The sequence below is a fragment of the Miniopterus natalensis genome, chromosome 12 (assembly GCF_054644295.1).
Source record: "Miniopterus natalensis isolate mMinNat1 chromosome 12, mMinNat1.hap1, whole genome shotgun sequence".
NCBI lineage: Eukaryota > Metazoa > Chordata > Mammalia > Chiroptera > Miniopteridae > Miniopterus > Miniopterus natalensis.
This window is the reverse complement of record NC_142092.1, coordinates 7,275,999-7,295,482: the sequence shown is the minus strand read 5'-3', so window position 1 is coordinate 7,295,482 and position 19,484 is coordinate 7,275,999. Positions and strand designations below refer to the sequence as shown.

The 19,484-nt window shown below is 42.5% G+C and overlaps 1 protein-coding gene across 2 annotated transcripts in view; it reads right to left on the bottom strand.

The window, feature by feature from the left end:
• FAM120A (family with sequence similarity 120 member A) overlaps positions 1 to 19,484 on the bottom strand; it is a 96,523-nt gene that overhangs the window by 14,893 nt on the left and 62,146 nt on the right. For both annotated transcript variants that reach the window (XM_016214323.2, XM_016214324.2), the window contains exons 11-12: positions 11,657 to 11,906; positions 4,651 to 4,765 (exon numbers count right to left, since the gene is read on the bottom strand). In XM_016214323.2, the coding sequence (XP_016069809.2) occupies positions 4,651 to 4,765; positions 11,657 to 11,906 (365 nt within the window). The remainder of the gene's footprint in view (positions 1 to 4,650; positions 4,766 to 11,656; positions 11,907 to 19,484) is intronic.

Here is a 19,484-nt window from a genome sequence, read left to right as displayed (position 1 = left end):
TTCAAAGAGTTATATTTAAAAATTACTTGGTATAATTTCATTCTAAAGCTTGTACTTTGTTTACATGATTTTATATGTTAACGTTTTAGATAGCAACTTATTAATGAGACTGTCAAAATGTTTTAGGAGAAATGGATAGCTTATAAATGAAAGAACACAACAACAAAAACACTGTATCTGAACCATGCAGACTATCAGAATCTAGACTGTCTCCCTATCCTCTCACTGGTCATTAGCACTGGGAGCCCTCCTGTGTGCACACGCTCTCTCTCCTAGCATCTGATGTGCAGGGTGAGAAACATGGACAAATACAGTCAACTCTTGATTATCTGTCTGTGAAGGACCTAGTTTGTGGATTATCCGGGACTGAGTTTTAGCTGTCCTGGTTTCTGTCTTCCCACCTGGCATGCTTATTTTCTACAGTGATGGAGTCTCAAGAATGTTATCTTTGTGGCTATCAACCTAAGCAATACCTAATTGTGGCAGATAAACTGGCTTTTCATTAAAGAGAAAAAAGATCATTCTAAGCCAAATATTGATGAATCTATGAATATCTGTTTTATGCTGTCAGTCCCCATTATCAGTTAACATTATGTTTTCTAACCTTTTTTTTTTTTTTTTTTTTTTAAATTTTAAGTCAATGCAGTTCAGAACTTCCTGAACCTGGAAAAGTCTATCCACCCCACTGGGCCCAAGCTGCTGACTCCTGCTTCTCACATGCAATGTTGGGAAGGGGAAATAAACATGTTCAGTCGAGGGCAGGCAGGGTTAAGGTGATGGGATTAGATGCATTTTTATATATATGAGCAGAAAATGGAGAAAGAGAGGGCAGATAGGAAGTGAAAACTGTCTTCTCTGAGAGTCTAGAGCCAATAACGGGGTTACTCCTCCCTGAAAGCTGACATTGTGGGAACGTGGCACAGCAGCAACCTGGCCTCTAGCTGCTCTCTCACTGGGGGCTATGATGCTTGGGCCAGGTCAAAGATGAGGAAAAGGCCATGATAGTGATGGTGCTGCTCGAAAGATGTCTGCTTGCTACCCAAAGCTGTGACGGTGCCAGCAACAGCCTTTTGTGGAAGTTCGATGCTGCTCTCGTTTCTTTGTTGCTGGTGGTGTTGGTCATGTCGACAACAAACCCTTAGTTGACTAATAAAGCTCAAACCATTCTGGGCAGGTGGTTATCTGAGTGCTGAGGTTAAGAAAGGAAAGCCAGTGTGTGGAGCACAGAAGCACCCTATTTAGAAAGAGTAATCTCCTGTGAGCTGATAAGAGAAATAGAGAAGCCTACGTTATCCACACACACATAACTTATTTTAAATATTAAATAGCCTTACCATTAGTTGAGGAATTGTGTCTTTATGGGTTCAAAAAAATGATTTTCAAGTAATTTAGTTTCAGTAATAACAACTCTCATTAATTTAACAGAGAAAAATTCTGAAAACAAAAGTTGTCTAAATAATGGGAATAAAATCTCAATTTGCTGTGTAGATTTTGCCTCATATGACAATTTTTAAATTACATAGCAGTTTAAATGTTAATTATACAAAGAATACTGTCTACTATTTATGGGGAGCTTAACAAATATGTATCAGACACTGCTCTAAGTATTTTTACTTGTATCGTCTCATTTACATCTCAACAACCATATGATGCAGGTACTGCTCTTAGTACTCCATTTAACAGATGAAAAACTGAGTCACAGAGAGCTTAAGGTCACAATACTGGTAACTGGTAGCACCAGAATCTGAACCCTTGACCACAGAAATGGCCGAAATATTCACATTCCAATCTCAATTTCTTATACCAAGTAGTATAAAATATTCAACATTATCCAAAGTTCCTCAACTAGAGAAATGTTGACAACATTTTCTTACTTTATAGGAAATACAGATATGGAATTTAATCTCTGCCCAATTAGCTCAAGAACCAAATTCCAGTAAAGTGACTTTGTCTGACTTCTAATTACCGGGCAGCAGACTCTTATTGTGACTTGTCCTATTTACCTACATGCACAATAACTCCTACAAGTCCCACAGACATGCTGCAGCCCATAACGCTGTCTTTACAGCTCTTTGTTTTCCATCTTTACATTCTGCACTTGGCATATGAAACTGTTAGAAGAACGTAAGACAATTACAGGAATGTCAAGAGCATGGAGAAAGAAACTGGACAAAAACTGCAACTGTGCAGAGGTCCTGCTGGTCATCCTTTACCCCCCGCCTCCCAACAGCGTCAGTGCTGACTGCCTGAGTGATTTCATTCACGCTGGTGACCTAGAAGCACCTAATATGCCAGAGAAAAGTGAGGTGTCAGTCACTGCCCCAGGTCCTCAATGAGCCACACACAACACTCAAATGTTCATGGTTGGAGCGGCGGACAGAGCACGGACCAGATGAAACACTTATAAAGTCATTTTAACTAATGGATTCAACGTATTTCCCCACCAAGCCTCCCACCAGAAAAGCCAACCAGAGGCCAAATTGTCAAAATTAGGTTTTTTCTTTCTCTTTTCCTCTTTATTCTCAAAGTACATAGACAGAAGTGGGAGAAGAGAAACAGGGTCTGGGCAATCCACAAACTGGATAACGGCCCCTATAACACCACCAAATATCAAGAGTTGACTATATCCTACACAGTAAAATGGTTTTTTATAGGAAAGCACTATCACTGATTTTTTTTTTTTATATTGAAACAACTTTTAATGGTTTAATGAAAAAGTAGTTTTAAAATTTACTTTTCTATCACTGATTTTTGGGACCCTCTTCTCAGCTCTACATAGGAATTTTTATAGCACTTAAATAATTATTATTTCTATCAGTTCTCAATCTGATAGCTGAGAGGATCATCAATCTTAAAAAACCAATTACCTCTACCCCCAAGGAAAGCTGTTATTTTTTCTTCTGGTTCTTTCAGAATCTATACTACTCATGAACGGAGCACTAAGGTGCAGGCTGCCCTTGGTGAAGGGAACACAGACCTCCAGACCAGAAGAGTCAAAGGGACAGGGTGGGCCTGAAGCGCCTGCACTTTCTACCACAGCTCTAGAAACGCCTAGCTTTAGATGAAGAATAGGAGAAAACCATGAAAGCACTAAGACTTCAAAAGAACCAAAATGAAAGCTTAGAATGTGACTGTCTTTCAAAAGTTATATCCTATGTGTTGATCCAAAAATGAAAAGGATATGGGAGAAAAGATGAACTTTGAGTAAAAGCAACTTGATGGTGAATAAGGCTTGGTGGGCATACCTGATACCTGGCGGTCTGATTTTCAGAACTGGGATGTCAATACTGATGTAATAATCTAAATAAGAGAAACAGGAAGTAGAGGTAGAGGGATGGCACCACACTCTAGTAAAAGTATTTACAACACCCCTGAGCACAGTCTGGTGATGAAGATGGTGGTGATGGCACCACACTCCAGGACACAGGCGGTAGAGCCTGTGCTTACAGTACCAGCCTCTCGGGGGACACCCGGCCAAGTATTCTAGAACAAAAACTTAAATTCAAAACCATTAAAAATAATAATAATTTCTGTCTAACAAACAGAAAAGCTTTATCTACAAAGTAAAGAACACAATTTAAGGTAGATTCTCCTAAGGTTTGTTGTGTTATTTAGCTTGTGTCAAAGTCATCAGAAGCCTAAGGTGACCACAAATGACATGGGCTACACACAGTCAAGGGTCACTCAACACCAAATTACTGAATTTAACTCAATAATTTAGGGGAAACCAGAAATTTATTGAGCCCCAACTGTAGAATACTAAAAATCTATAAAGTGAGCCTAAAATGTTTCTGTAGGGAAAGACCGCCTTCATAAAGAATGGCACAAAGATCTAAAAGTGAAGGCGATTTCATCAAAAGAGATTACTTGATTACAAATCAAATTTTGTAAAATAAGTAAATAAATAACCAACGGCAAAGAAAACAACAAAACCCTATGCGTTAAAAAGAAAAGGCGGATTCACTAATTTAGCTAACTCTGAAAAGTCTTGAACTTTCTAAAATTTAATGTAGAAATTAGAAAGCAAGTATAGCCATGCGAACACAGCAACTAATAAAAGTGCACTGAAAAGATAAGCACACTGAAATATCAGGTGGCAACGTGGAGAAAATTAATACTGTTACAACAAAGGATAAAAGGAATCACTAGAAGGGAAAATTAAAAGGTATACGATGTTAATGCTGACTAAAAGGGTGCAGGAATGATGTACAACATGGTTCTTCAAGTGGCTTTTTAAAAAGGGATTTACAACACCAGGAGGACAAAGACCATTTTTTTTAGAGAAAACGAATGTTGCAATTAGGAACAACAGAACGAAATAAGAAAAAGATCCTGGCCAGATGTTAGGAAATTCTTAGGACCAAGCCCTCCCAGGGTTTGGGATCCCCACCTGAAATAAAAGGCAAGTTTATTTCCTGATGTGAAAAACAAGGATAAAACACCCATTGGTAAACGAGGGAGAATCTTTATCAGACAAAAGTAGACTTGACTGTGTCAACAGCTGGGAAGGAAATTCCCTTTGCCCTGAAGGCTCTCAAGTTCTTGTCCTGAGTGTTACTACTTTGGTGTACTGAGCAGCTGCCAGGTGAGGTGAGCTGTCCCTTGAGCTCCAGAGCAAAGCTCCAAGACAAGGAAGGAGGTGTCAGTTACCTTGAGTTCCTGCAGCTGATCAGGCTCGTAGAGTTTGGGGGACAACGCCTGAGCCAGGAAGGCATCCAGCTCCTGACGACGCAGTATCCGTGCTCCAGGCCACTGCACCATATACCTGCAGGGTGGACAGACAGAGAGGGCCTGCAATTAGGATGCAGCAATCACCAGTCACATGCTTCACTATTTTCAGTGAATGATGCCAATTACAAAAACCCAATAATCACCTGGCCAGTCAGCATTCTAGAGTAATTAAAAATAGCACACTAAATTTATACATACTGCAAACTAGCAGTATGGTGATTTTTAATACAACTTCACTTTTGTAAAGTGTTTAAATCCTGAAAACACATAACATGTGCCAAATTTATATTACTTATCTATTTTAATTCAAGACAGGCTACCCAGGAGGCAGACCCTAGGTCCAAATAAGACAGATGAATCCCTTGATGAAAAGTGGGTGTCCTGTGAACCATCTGCACAAGGGGCTCTGGCAGTGGCTGGTGAATGTACAGGGACTAAGTGGAAAGGGAGCCCGGGCCGAGAATTAAAACTGGTCTTCAGAATGCGTGCCTATAGTCCCTGGGAGCACAGACTTACTGGGGGCCAAGCTGGTGTGAGCAGCTGATAAGAAATCAATTTCCAAAGCAACAACTTCCATTCATCTGAGAACCACCAGGTGCCCATGGAATCCTCTTCCCCTTATGCACCTGGCAGTGTGTGCGCCCCAGTGACAACCTGGGGCACTAGGTAAGGGCACAACCACAAAGAGTGTTTGGGGTAAGAGCCTGAGGTGCTAACCACTATGAATTTGGTCAAAAGTAATGTTCAAGTCCAACAGTTCCTAATTCTCTGCATCCAGCAAACTTGAAGGATGACCTAATCAAGTTGCCAGGTGATCACTAAAAATAACTTCTGGTGATAGATTCATATGTCATTTCTGTGTGGCAAGCCTCACAAAGCTCTTTCCAGCCCCATCTGCCAAGGAAATTTTCTTGGGCTTAAAATCTAAGTCAACAAAAACAAGAATCAGAGTTGGTGCAAAGACCTGTCTCTTTTATAATAATTAACGTTCACCCACAGGACCATGACCTAATGGGAAAAGGAGGAGCCTCCATCCAGCTCATGAATAAAAGTATTTTCAATAAAAATTCCAACACTGCTCACTAGGTGCCAGGCACCGGACTACACATTTATTGCACTGGCTCCTCACGTGGTCACAGAAACTCCGAGAGGAACCATCACTGTCCCATTTGAGAGAAGGGGAAATGGAAGCACAAAGTTTATATACCTCATGGCAAAATTATGTAGCCTTAGTAGGAAGGAAATGAACTTCAAGGTAAAAGAATAGTGGATGTTAAATCTCTGTGGTATTTAGATCTGATCAGATATACTTAAAAGAACTATGTAAAAGGTTTATTCCATTAAATTGCCAATATTTGCAATGACAAAAATAACATCCTTTGCAACTGTTCAAGTGCCACAAATATTAAGTACAAATATTAAATCGTCTTACTGAGCTTTAATGAGGTCAATGTAGAGGGAAGAAGTGGAAAGGGAGCCCAGAACAAGAATTTAAACTACAGTCTTTAAACTATGAGTCCCTGGGAGCACAGAAAAAGAAACAGCAAACATGGAGAAAGTCCCTCCACTTGTGTCTAAAAAACACCATTATGGAAAAGATTGTGTACAATACATGATGTTCTTTCCCTAAGTATCCATGGCATACATCCCTTTTGTTTTTATTTTTTAAAACTGTGATAAAATACACAACATAAAATTTACCATTTTAACCATTTTTAAGTGGACAGTGCAGCAGCATTAAGTACATTCAGTGTTGTGCAGCCATCCTCACCACCCATCCCCACAACTCTTTTCATCTGCAAACCTATGAAACACTAACTTCCTTTACTTCTCAGCCCTTGGCTAAATGTTACTTTAAAAATTACGAATCAGAAAAAAAATGTCTTGGGGGAACGTTAGTCATCTCAAGATCTTTCCTGGTTTTCCTGGCTGCAAAGATTCCAGCACTCAGTTTAGCTGCAGCAACAAATAGTCTTTTTGGTTAGAATATCTGCTATTTCCTCCATTTGGCTTCCTATTACATTTTAAGTTACCATTTACTTCTTTCTCAGTGTAAGTCCTGGGAAAGCCTTTCTGCATGCAGAAGAGTATAAAATGTACATAAAGGTATGCAGGTATATAAATGCACAGCTTAAATACCATGAACACGATGGCACCTATGGTGCCCAGCAGGGGCTAGCTAGCACTTAACCCTCAGTTATCTCCTATGGCCACTGCTCCTAGCTGCCCACTGAGTATTCTCAGCTTCTTTATGTCGCTCAGTTTTCTCTAGACATTCTTTTCCATCCCTTCTCCTAGGGCCTCAAGTTTCCTACCATGGAGGTGTGAGGATACCTGCAGTTCCCTTTTCTCACTCTTACTGCCCTTTATAAGTGTGGTGCCAAGGCGGAAGCAGGCCCCTGTGTCTCTTGGGCAATAATGCTGTCTGCCTCTGTTGGCACAGGGGGAGCTGGACCCTGGCTGTGCTCTCAGGTGTTGGAACAGGCTCGGCTGGTTCTCTTGAGTCCTGTTTGGAGTTCAAGCCCTCCATCCCCTATTTTAGTTATTGATTTAGGTTCTTTCAAGACGTAATCCAGTCTGTCCTCTCAGAAGAATGTGAGCTCTCTTGGGTCAGGACCTCATTTATTTTTCTGGGCTGCACCCCAGGAAAAGCTGCCTCTGTTCTGTTCTATACACTTGCTTTATCCTCATGTGAACCTCTGCTCAGACACTGGCCCCTCCTGGTCTCTGCTATAAGAATCCTAGGGATTTGCCTGCCATTCTTTCCCCACCCTCCCATCCTCCAGAGTGCTGTCCTAACATCACATTTGGACATATGTGGCATGGGTGCTGACAACGCTAGTGAAAAGTATCAAGGAGCACGGCTAGGCGTGGCTCAGCAGTTGAGCATCAACCTAGGATCCAGGAGATTGGGGTTCAATTTCCAGACAGGGCACATGCCTGGGTCGCTGGCTCAATCCCCAGTTGGGGACGTGCAGGAGGCAGCCTATCAATGATTCTCTCATCACTGATGTTTCAACTCTCTCTCTCCCTCTCTCTGAAATAAAAAAATATATATATTAAAAAAAGAGAAAAGTATCAAGGAGACCACCACCTCCCTGATGGGGTGTGCCCGCCCCAGATGCAGAAATGGAATCCCACCCTAAAGGAACATGGACAAACCTATACTGAGAAGCAGCCTCCCTAAAGGTTGACAAACTGCAGCTGGGGGCTGCCACTTGTGTGTCAGCACTGTTTCCATTTGTTCATGTGCATCTACAGATCCCGGGTGTGCGGAAAATCAGGGCTCACTCTTCAGAAACATCTCTGCATCAACCCAGAGGAAGACAAGATGCAGTCAAGATTGGAGGAGACACGGCAAATGAATGCAAGCATGAGCCAAGATTTTCTGTTGCTAATAAAGGATGTTATTAGAACAAACAGCAAAACCTGAGATCAGTATGTAAGACGTACCAGTATTATTTTTCTGATTTTAATAATGCCTTATTTTTTAGGAACAAACCAAAGAGCTTAGAGTAAAGGGACATCGTACCCACAACTTACATTCAAGGGATTGAGGACAAGCAGAAAGGAGGAAAAAGCAACAGGAGAATATTAGTGTGGGGAATCTGGTGAAGGACAGCCACGCACACTTTGTATTAATCTGACTTCTTCCAGTTTGAAGTTATGCCAAAACAAACAAACAAAGAAACAAACAAACAAAAGATCAAAGAAAGGAAAGAAGTCTTTGTGGATGACAGTCTGGCCTTGGGATCACTGACCTTTGTCCCACCCCAGCCGTCAAGGCCAAGGGTCATGCCACAGGCCTCACCTTGTTCAGTACGCAGGCTTTGCCCTTCGCCCACCCCCCAACCTGCCTGCAGCTCGTCTGGACGGCCCCTCTCCGTTACCCAGCTGCAGCTCCTCCAGGGAATGGCCCCTGGGCCGCCAGCCTCAGCCCACAGCCTGTTCTCACTGGGCTCCTGTTCCTCATCCTGTTGCCAACCCTGTTGCCTGTCTTCATCCAGGCCCCCTCCCATGCCCCCCTCTTTACCGCAAGGCTTCGGACCTCCTACTCAGCCCATCCCCATGTTCTTAGCAGGTTATATCCACTGACAAAACAAAGGTCACACAGAGCACCCTCCTTTACCTGCTATCCTGGGGCCCCAAACACAGAGAGTAGGACGGATTCTCTTAGTGGAGTGGATCAACCCGTTTACGGTGCCCGCGCCCCTGGGACCTGTCCCAAGGGACACTATCCCTCATCTCTTCCCAAGCCCTTGGCCTCAACATGCTGCTCCTCCTCAGGATCTGTAACAGCCTTTCCAAGTGAGAAACACCCTTGGCCCAGGCACCGAATCCACACATGACAGTCTCCACACCAAGCACGTCATCTGGCTTCTGTAGGAGTATGGGAGTCTGCACTGAACTCACTCTAGCTTCTCAATGTCACACACACGAACTGAACCAGAGGTTCATTCAGACCTGAGATTATCAGTTACATTTATAAACCTTTTCAAGGCCTAAAATAAGTACCTTTTAATAAACAACCACACATACACAAAAACAACAATAAACAACCTTAAAAGCAGGGACTAGGATAGTCCTGAAATCTAAAAAGACTTTATGAAGGCCTTTTCTGGGGTAATAGCAGAGGAAGGTCCATGAAGAACAGGACACGTGAAAAGGAGAGTGGGCCTGAGCACCTGGTGACCCACAAGGCTGAATGCATAAACAGACAAGACACAAGACGCCACCACCCCACAGAGCATGAAATTAAGTGAGCGTTGCACTCCCAACAGCAGCAGCACATCCTACACTAATCAATGGACACCTGCATCCAAGGGCAGCTCCATGAGCCTGGATCCAGCAGACTCTTCAAATCAGGTATATGGTGGACAGTAGGTTGCCCTAGCAGGTTAAAGGCCACACATTATTTTAAACTTTAGAGAGAGAAATACAAAGTAATCAAATTCATTATTGCTAATCTGATTTTAAAGCACTCCTACCCTTACTCTTAAAATTTTGTCTAATATAAGGTGGTTTTTACTGATAAAAAACAGTCCGTAAATGAATTTTCCATGAGAAGAAACCGGAAGATTAAAAAACCAAATAAAGAACTGGTCTTTCTCACTAACTTATTCTCAATGGATAAGAAACTGTGCTCATTTTAGTCGACCTCAATTTAATTAAGGAAAGGCTTCTAAATAAGTTATTGGCCTTAAAATCTGAATTTAAGAAACTTTAGGAAATACACACCTGACTAAAGCTCTGCCCCCTGTCCTCAGTCAAGCAAGTGAGACCCAGTAGGGGGTCAGGAGCCTGAGGAGAAGGAGCCAGCTCAGGAGGTGGGACACACGGAGCTAAGGCAGGTTAGGGCCTGGAGGGCAGCTGGGCCCCAGGCTTTCTGTCTCTCAGGGTCGGAGGTCACATACCTAGGGAGAGAGAACTGAAGCAGGCAGGTTGGAAGTGCCAGAAACAGAAGTCCACAAGCCTGTGGGCATCTGTGTGCCCGTAAACACACCAGAAGGGCAGGGTATCCAACACTGTCCCACCACCACAACAACCAGGGCACCTCTGCAGAGAAGTCAGGAAGTGCTCACAAAATGACAAAGACAACTGTGGAGGGCCAGCCTGACAAGGCCCCTACTGGGTCCAACTGGTGATAACAAAGCACCAATTCAAAGATGGTGGCAGTGGACTAGAAGCCACCGAATGTTTAGTTTCAAACTGCCTCCCGTGAAATAAGCATGTTACAAAGGGAGTAGAACCTCACTGGAGACATCCCACAACACCGCCTTCACCACGTGGCCAGAGTACAGAGTCTGGATGGGACCATGAGGAGCAGAGGTATGGCTATGCCACTCCATCAGCCTCTGCCCTCTGGAAACCAATGGATTTCACAAAGAGGGTCTGAAAGGGACTGTGAAATGAAGATAGAAATAAAGTGTAGATGTAAATTGATTCCAAAGGCTATATTGTGATTATACGGGAAAGTGTCCTAGTTTGTTAGAAAATCATACTCAAGTATCTGGGGGGGGGGGGGGGGGGGGACACGACTCTCTGAGGTGTACTTGCAACTTTTCCTGAGTTTGAAATTGGTTTAAAAACAACGCACACCAAAAAACTAATAAACCTAATTCAGGTATGCATGCCAACTCAAGTGATCACCAAGCAGTGTCAACACAGGCATTCATGGCCCATCAACTGAGAGGGCCTAGAATCACACGGTGCCCAGATCTGGGTTTTCAATCGCTCTCTCCAAGGAGATGAGCTGGCCCCTTAGAGGCTGTTTCCAGGGCAAGGAAGATGCACATGAGCCTGGGCATCATGTGGTACCAAAAAAAGCAAAAACATGCTGGGGGTACAAAGGACACAGGAGCTCACTGAATGAGCTCCCAAGGCCTGAGCTGTAACAATTTGAGGAATCAAATAAACAAGGATACTACATCAGTTATAATGCTAGGAATAAATCAGATGATCTCAAGTCCATTCTGACCTACATATGGTTAAACAAGTGAGAGGGAAGAGACACACTTCCCTTAAAGAACAATCCCAAATAATATATAATATAATCTTCCCCAACAGCCTTTAAAACCTTTAATGTTTAAGAAATAAACTGTTTAAAATCATTATATTTACATAAAATATAATGTAATTATATTTTGTTCACCAAAATATAATTATAATTATAATTTGTTTGCCAAATATACCCATTCTGTTAACATACTATACAGCATCAGTTCAAACCCACATTTCATTTACATGGCGTATATTTCTGTAGTACATGTAAATATGACACGGGACAAATTTCGACAACACAGTTCATCTAGAATGACCCCCCACCCCCTCCCCACCTCCTGTGCTTCATACACACATGTCTGAGAGGCATGTACAAGCACCGCTGGAGGGCATGCAGCTGCTGGAGCGGCCACACCACACCTACCGTAGAACACAGCACAGCACCGTGAGATGAGTGGGCACGCTGGCTGGGTTGAGCATGGCTGGGGTGTCTGATCTCATGCAGGCCAGGAAGGCCCTCATCCTGCGGTTCTTGTCCTCCACTGCCTTCCCCAGCCAAAGCCTCTTCAGGTTGGGGCAGGTCCACTCCCTGAAGGCAAGAGCTTCCACCAGTTCCGGGGTTTGCGGAGATTTCCCTTTGTAAGCTGCCCACTCCTTAATGATCACTGGTGAAACTGCGAGAAGGAAACCAGAGGAGAACCATTTATGCCTGTCTCAGCTCCTTTAGGCCTAACAAAAACAAACTACTCTAGTAATTACAGCCTGATGATGTTCCCGTTCATTAACAATACAGCCTCTAGTTAGCAAGCCACTAGTCATCAGCTCTCCCATCTAAGACATTTGTTCTCTTACTCTATACACTTTAATCCTTATTTATATTTTCGGTGAAGCCACCAATAAATTTATTCTCAAGTCCAATCATTTGACTTGACTTCCCCATATAACTAATATATATAAATAAAAAATGTTAGACGAAATTTGTTTCAATATAAAAATCCATTAATAGCTTTATTAATAACAACTGGTATAATTCACAAAAGTAAGTGATTATCATGGAAGTCCATGGAAAATCCAAGTTAGATAGCTAATCTTTTTCTACATCTATAAATACTTCTACTAATTAGATTTGAGAAAGAGTTTGCATTTGGTAGTCACTTTACTTAAGGGCCTCTTACTTAGCAAAGGTAACAAAATGTTAAGCTCTATTTTAAGGATTAGCAAGGGCAAACCACCCTGTAGTGACACTGAAAGCCCAGGAAGGCTGCAAGCAGAAGCAACAGTCCATGTTAAGAAATCCGAGGTGACACCAGCATATAGACAAAGTGTAAAATATCCCATTTCACCTCAAAAAAGGCAAGAAGTTCTAAGTTGATATAACACAAAACAATGGCTTTAATTCACAGTTGTTTTACCCCTATTAGTGTCGTTAATTCTTAAAACACACAAATATGTACATTCTCCCACATAACTTCCAAATAAATTAAAGGAAAACTATGACAGGAGTACAATGAAGTCAAGGCACAATGCAGAGAAACGCGTTACAGTTTCACATCAACTGAACTGACTTAATTCAAGGTAAAATCTGGGTGTGCATTTCATAAGAAACACTGAGTATGAGAACTCGAGCAGAGCCCAGTGAGCTGCCAGCGGCTGACAAGGAAGCCTCTTTCGCACCGCAATTCTTTCCAAGTAACAGTACCCCACCGTGGCTCATTTTCCCTAAAGTAATGCCTGTGGCAGCTGAGAGACCAAGGAACCCAGATCCTGATAAAGCTAAATAATTAACAGGTCATCTCTAGCTCCATCCCAACTCCAAACAGAGTAAGGTGAGAAATAATCTCTTCAGAGGTCAGAAGAACGCCAGGAGCCAGGCACTTGGATACACCCAGTATGTGAGGACCAGGAAAGCAAGCGGAGCACATTGGATCCCAGGTAGCCAGGTCAAGGGCATGCGGCAGAGAAGTGCTGGGGCCACCCTCCTGCAGGGACCATGAAGGGGTGCAAGTCAAGGTAGTTCCAGAAAATCTTCCTCTTACAAAAGAGTTAGTTTTGTCCCTTTCATTTACATTTTAATATCTTCGTGTTTAAATGTTAAAAGAAACTTAAAAACACTTAAAATGCTTATTTTAAAGTCTACCAAGTCAAAACAAAGATACACATGTATATTAAAGTACATGCATTTTTGTGTTCATCAGTATTTTTAGGTGCCAGACACAAACCCAGTGAGCCCCACCATCCAGCAGTCCCTGTCCTCGGACTCACAATCTAGCCACCCCCCTCCCAATCCTACAGAACCCCACATGCAGTGTGGCCTACAAAATGAGCCATTAACCAGTTTCTATTAGGTTATACCACAAAATTCATTTCCATGCCAAAAAAAGAAATCTATTTTTTTCTAAGTAACACCTTCATTTTGGTGGCAAAGATTTATTTAAAGGAACTGATTAGATTTTATCTTTGGTTGTAGAAATAGTTAATCTAGGTTCTCTCACTCCTCCCCTAAAACACACACACATAGCACAAATTTCCTGAATCTTAAAAACCTCAGAGTATAATGTCAGAAGTATCCTTTGAGTTTTTTCAAGAGGCATTCTTATTAAATCTGTCTTCATTCATTTACTTCTTTCCCTTTCGTCAGCTTTGTTCCTGCCTCTATTAACTTAGCATCATTTTGTTATTTTATGTCGTTTTCATTCTAGAAATGAATTTTTGGTGGAGGACTTTCATTCTCAAGTTCAGAATGCTTAGACCTCTACATAGTTTATGTTCCAAGGTCCTACATCAAAGGTAAGTGAAGGTCAGAGATGTCTCTTTTAAGTGCCTGTTCCATGTGAGGCTTCCCTGAAGCTGTCCTAGATAGCTGTCCACACTAGCTGGAGCTCTGAGAGACCAAAGTGTCCCTGAATTCCCTGGCATGAGGCTCTGTGCTCAGATCCCACACACCCCACAGTGGTTACAGATGAGCCTCTCTACACACTAACGCCCAGGACCGCCGGCTGATGCTTGTGAAAAGACTGTCCAATCCTAGCGGGACACGCAGTCAGTGCCCACCAGGAGCGGCAGGGGAGGCTGCAGTTGTGAGGAAGGTATCAGATGTATTAATTTCCTCTCATCCTTCTAAGCATTCTTGTTGCCTAGCTGCACTATTTGTGACAAAAATGGCTCAAATCTAATTTAGTAAATACATGTCTTTATCAGACAAAATAAATGTGCAGTAACACAAAGCTTTGTTCCAAAGCAAAGCTGTTCCTGGCTTGCTTTATTTTTAACATGTGTGTGTCTGTGTTTAAACAACTGAATATTTGGAGATCTTCCATGTACACCACCACTTAATAGCTGTGGAACCTTTGGCCAATTACCCAATGGATAGTTATTGAGCACCTACTATGTGCCAGACAGGGATGAAACATGGATGAGGTAGGTGAGGTACCCAGGATTGGGGCACCAACTCCCATGTGCCCAGATGCGAATGAGGGTTTCCTTAAATTCTGAACTGGGCCCCTCACCGCCTCTTCACCTCCCCATCCCCACCTCTCCACCCTCAATCCTGATGCCAGGTATGACAAAGGGGACAACAGCTTACTCTGTAATGTGACCCTAATGAGGTAACACAAAGGCATCTTACATCCTTGTTGTGTGGTTACAACTGGCTCATTACATTAGATTAACTAACTGAAGATTAGTGTTTTATAGATTACTGAATTCCAAGGGATACCCCATCTTTGGGTTGACATGTGGTGGCCTCTGCTTTACAAGCTCCCAACATGGGGTGGCTGGCACACACAGCACCTCAGCTCCCTCTGGCTCCTGGCCTCTTCCTGAGTCCCTGCTGTTCAGGAGGGAGGGCTGGGTCTCTGTGATGCAGCTCACAGGAACAAGCAGATACAAAGGAGCCAGGTAATAAGTCATCCGGGCTCTTACCACTGGTTATACAGAGATTATCCAGGCAATGGACTTCAAAAACACCCTGAGTACATTTCAAGAACTCGGCCTCAGCCAAGAGCTGTGATGTGAAACCATTTCTGTGATGGCACCACTTTGGAAAGACAGATTCATGCTGCCTTGTTATAGCAGGACAGTCAGCTGATCCAGCTGCTGGCCATGAAAAATCTTGTGTGTCACCATAAACAAACCTTCATCCTGTCTTTTCTACTGACAGGAAAACTGACAATTGCAAGAAGTAGGCTATGTAAAAGATAGTGTTAGATCATTTTCCTTACCTTATACTATATTGAATTTTTACATTCACAACAACTCCAGGGTCATCAGTCTTCTTGCTACCAGAGGCTAAATTTATTACGCACTTTCTTTAAAGAAAATACCTCTTCCAAATACAATTTCAGAAGATAACACACTATTATACTTAAGCTCTCAGTAAAAACCTGATATTTACCTCCAGACATTAATCATATTCTACCTTGGAAATCTGCTATGATGCTGATTTTGAGATCCATCCCAGACCAGAAATAATGAACATGTTTCATTTTGTAGCCAATTTCAGCTGACTGGTAGTGGCTGCCTATAGTACCACATGGTGAAGTACATCCCTAAACTCAGTGCCAGGACACTGTAAGCAACACCAGTACCTGCTGGGAGCTAAGGAGTGACAGTGTGGCATGCACGCAAAGTGGTTACAGGTAAGAGGAAAAGGAAGGAAACAGACAACTTCCAAGACTGCGGCCAACTGGATCTTTGGTTTGTGTCCATGCATGTGTACACACATGGGTGTGTCTGTGTGTACATGGGTGTATTTGGGGAGGAGTCTTTACTTGCTGAGCTGTCCTGGGGTTATGGTAAAAAAAAAAAAGCCACATCACACAGAGAAATAAAAAACAACCTCCAGTTCTTTCACATCAGGGCAGAAACAGAAACATCGGCGCAACGACAGTGTGGCTCCTCTTTCCTCCTAACGTGAAAACTGCCAGTTAACTTGCAAGCAGTCTGCGTGCTGCAGGCGGGGGCCCAGCTGGCTCTACATCTCCTCATGCTGGCGACACATCTGCACACACACCCTCCATGACCCTCAGGGGTAAAGGCTGTGAAATTTTCCCTTCAGGCTTTTTATGTCTGAAGCTAAGGGCTGTCCTCTGTCCACAAAAACATACATGTTCAGGAGGCCATAAGGTACAGGGAAAAACGTGGTGTTTCAGACACACAATAAATGCTATTCTAGTCTTCACTTGCCCTATTAATATCACTCCTAGTATATCATAAACTCAAGTCCAACGACCTATGGCCTAAATATTAATCCAAGATCGCCCCGCCCCGAGCCAGGCCACCTTCCTATGTCTCTGGAGCTCAGCTGCTCAAAGTTCTGAGAGAAAGAGGCAGTTCGCTAATGCTACTCCTAGAAAGCTTGTAGAAAAAAGAAATTCAGATTAATATATATACGCAGTCTTTAGAAAACCATTGGGAAAATGTTTATGATAACCAATTTTTATATATTAAAACAGCACACTAATATTGGTCATAATGAAGTATTGTTTTGTAATATAATCCACAGTGAACAAATTTAATTATTTTAATAGCAGTCCCAATTATTTGGCACAGACAAAATTTTCAAAGCAAATTAGACCAGGAGTTCCTTTTGGCTTTTCTTGATAGCTTAAAAAGTAGAGAATAAATATGGGGAAATCCTTCATAAGAATAGTGCTCACAGTATATAAACTTGCTTCCTATTTCTATAAATTCAGTTCATGTTTACAATTTAGGTCTTCCTACTATCTACAAGCCCGTTTCTTTTACTTACTGAATTTTAAGGTACTGGGGAGACTTTTTATAGAAAAAAGCCAGTTTTGTTAAGAGGACAATATTTTAAAATGTGCAAATCCCTGAGCTTGACTCCCTAATTTTTAATTTTCAACTACAGCTAAGGCTACTCATTGTCCTGTTATCTTTTTAGAACCTGAGCCCTTTCTCCTGGTCCCTGCCATTCACCCATGGGGAGCGCGTGGGAGAATCCCAGTGCCCAGGAGCTGAGCAGTGCCCCAGGCAAAAGAGCCACAGAGGCAGCAAAGTCCAGAGCTGCCTCCAGGGCAGGAGCATGACTTAGAAGCAGCTCCCTCATCTGATTTCACGCACAAATGGACTTCAGGCCAGGGCTGGCTAAGATTGAATGCCTGTCTCCAGAACCAGCCTTTATTCTAGCAGCTGTAAAAACAGCTCCCTGGTCCCAACTCCTTCCAAAGCAGCTGCCACTGCCACCACCCAGCACATCTGGGCTAATCCACTTGTGCGAGGTCAGGAGTCTTCTGCTGGCCCCACAAGTGGGACATGGCATTCCACAACAGTGACTTCAGCAGCACACTGCCATCACAAACATGTATTCTGAAGCATTTCTTAAGAGCAATATCACAGAACCTAGGGATGGATAGAGAGCAATAGAAAATAAACCGCCAGCATATAATTTGGTGTGATTTTCAAAGGTTATAATTTTTTCAAGGGCTTGATTATAGATATCCTATTTTAACCATATAATGACTTTAAAATGAAACATTGACAAATCACACAAAAATTCATTATAGATTATGATCAATTTATCAAAATGGATACATGTCTTAAATCTAGTGAGAGTTAAATATTTTTAAGCAACCCTTTGACTAGTTCTTTCTGATGACAACCCTCTTAGGAAACTCCTGTCAGTGGCCACACAAGCAACATGCATTTCCATGAACAGCATGCTGAGCTGTGTGATATCAAAGCCCTCCCATTCAAAAGTGGATGCACCCCCCCACTTGAGTAGGAACCCACGCGGTGTGATTGTGGTTACCATACCACTAAAGTGGACAGCAAAGCCAGTAGGCATTTGAGGAGCAAATCGGTCCCAAGACCCCGCGGTGCACTTTCACGTGTTTTATGGATCTTCTGCAAAGTGCCACTGACTTCATTTCATCTACATATGGTCTAAGAATGATAGCAGGTAAAACAAGATTTCAACAGACTCATCTTCGAAATCATGTCAACCAAGAACTCCCAAGAAACCGTTCAAGGTCAACCTCTTTCAGCACAACCAGACATTGTCATTTTCCCATCTCATTCAGAGCATCAAGAAGCTACAGCAATTTCTCCTGAAGAACATAAAATGTGTGTCACTTAGATGTTCCAAGCATGGACACCTAAAGCTGTGGCATCATCAGAATCAGTGTTTAGAGTCAGCTGGAATGTGATGAGAAGTCCTAGGAAGCAATCTTAACACACTGCTAAGAGGACGTAGGGTTGCAGAGTATATAGTTTTGGTTTGAGCAAGTTGCAAGTGTTTAGGTTCAATACTCACAAAGGATTCCAAAGACAAAATTCAACCCTGTGGAGACCTGGTGTTCTAGTTGGTGAGATCAGCAGATGTGAATTACTATAGACAAGCCTCTTCTGGAGGTTGTTTTCCCCTTATTAAGATAACCAATGCATGAAAGAAGTTCAATTTTATCAGCTCCACCAAAAGACCAAGATTCTAAAGCCACTTATGTCTTACCCACCAAAATTACATGCTAACTAAGGTCTCTCAACTTGCAAATTCAGATCAAATACATACACCTTTCTATACAGAAGTAAAATTTATTTGTAACAGCACTTTAATAATACATTTCTCCAGATAACGTTTAAGTTCCAGGGCTAATTCAGCTTTGTCTAGGCAGTAGGCACCCCAGGTTTCATCTCTGCTTTAGTTCAGCCACAGTCCCTACCTAACACATCTTTCTAAACAGAAATATCACTCTTATCCAAACTTCAGTGGCTCCTCCTTGCTTACAGAAAAGTCAAAACCCACGTTCCTAAGTCACCTGAGCAGAAAGATTGCACTGTGTTTAGTCCCGACCTTTCCCAGACCCTCAGGAACTATGCACTCACACGGAGAGTCATTCTCAACACCCTACACTTTGGGTCTCCATTCCAACAAGCCATGTATCTACATCAGTTATTCATTCACTTTGTTATTGCTGCTGGACACCCCTGTAAGAGAGAGAAATACAGCAGTAACAGACATATATCCTACATGCCATTTAAGAAGTATTAAATGTTAAACTACACTTGGCCAGTCATAGTCTTGGCCCTCCTCCATCATGGAGGAGCACCCCATTCTAGTGTCGCTCATAAGTCCAGTCCCTTTTCCTTTTAACAGCTGGCTCACTTTTCCAAACCAAACCAGAGAGATCTTCAGTCTAGTTCTTGCCTTCACCAAGAAATGTGTCCGGAGTACAGGCCCCACCCCAACCCCTCCCACCTAACCCTAACATCACTCCTCCTCCTCCAGATTTCTA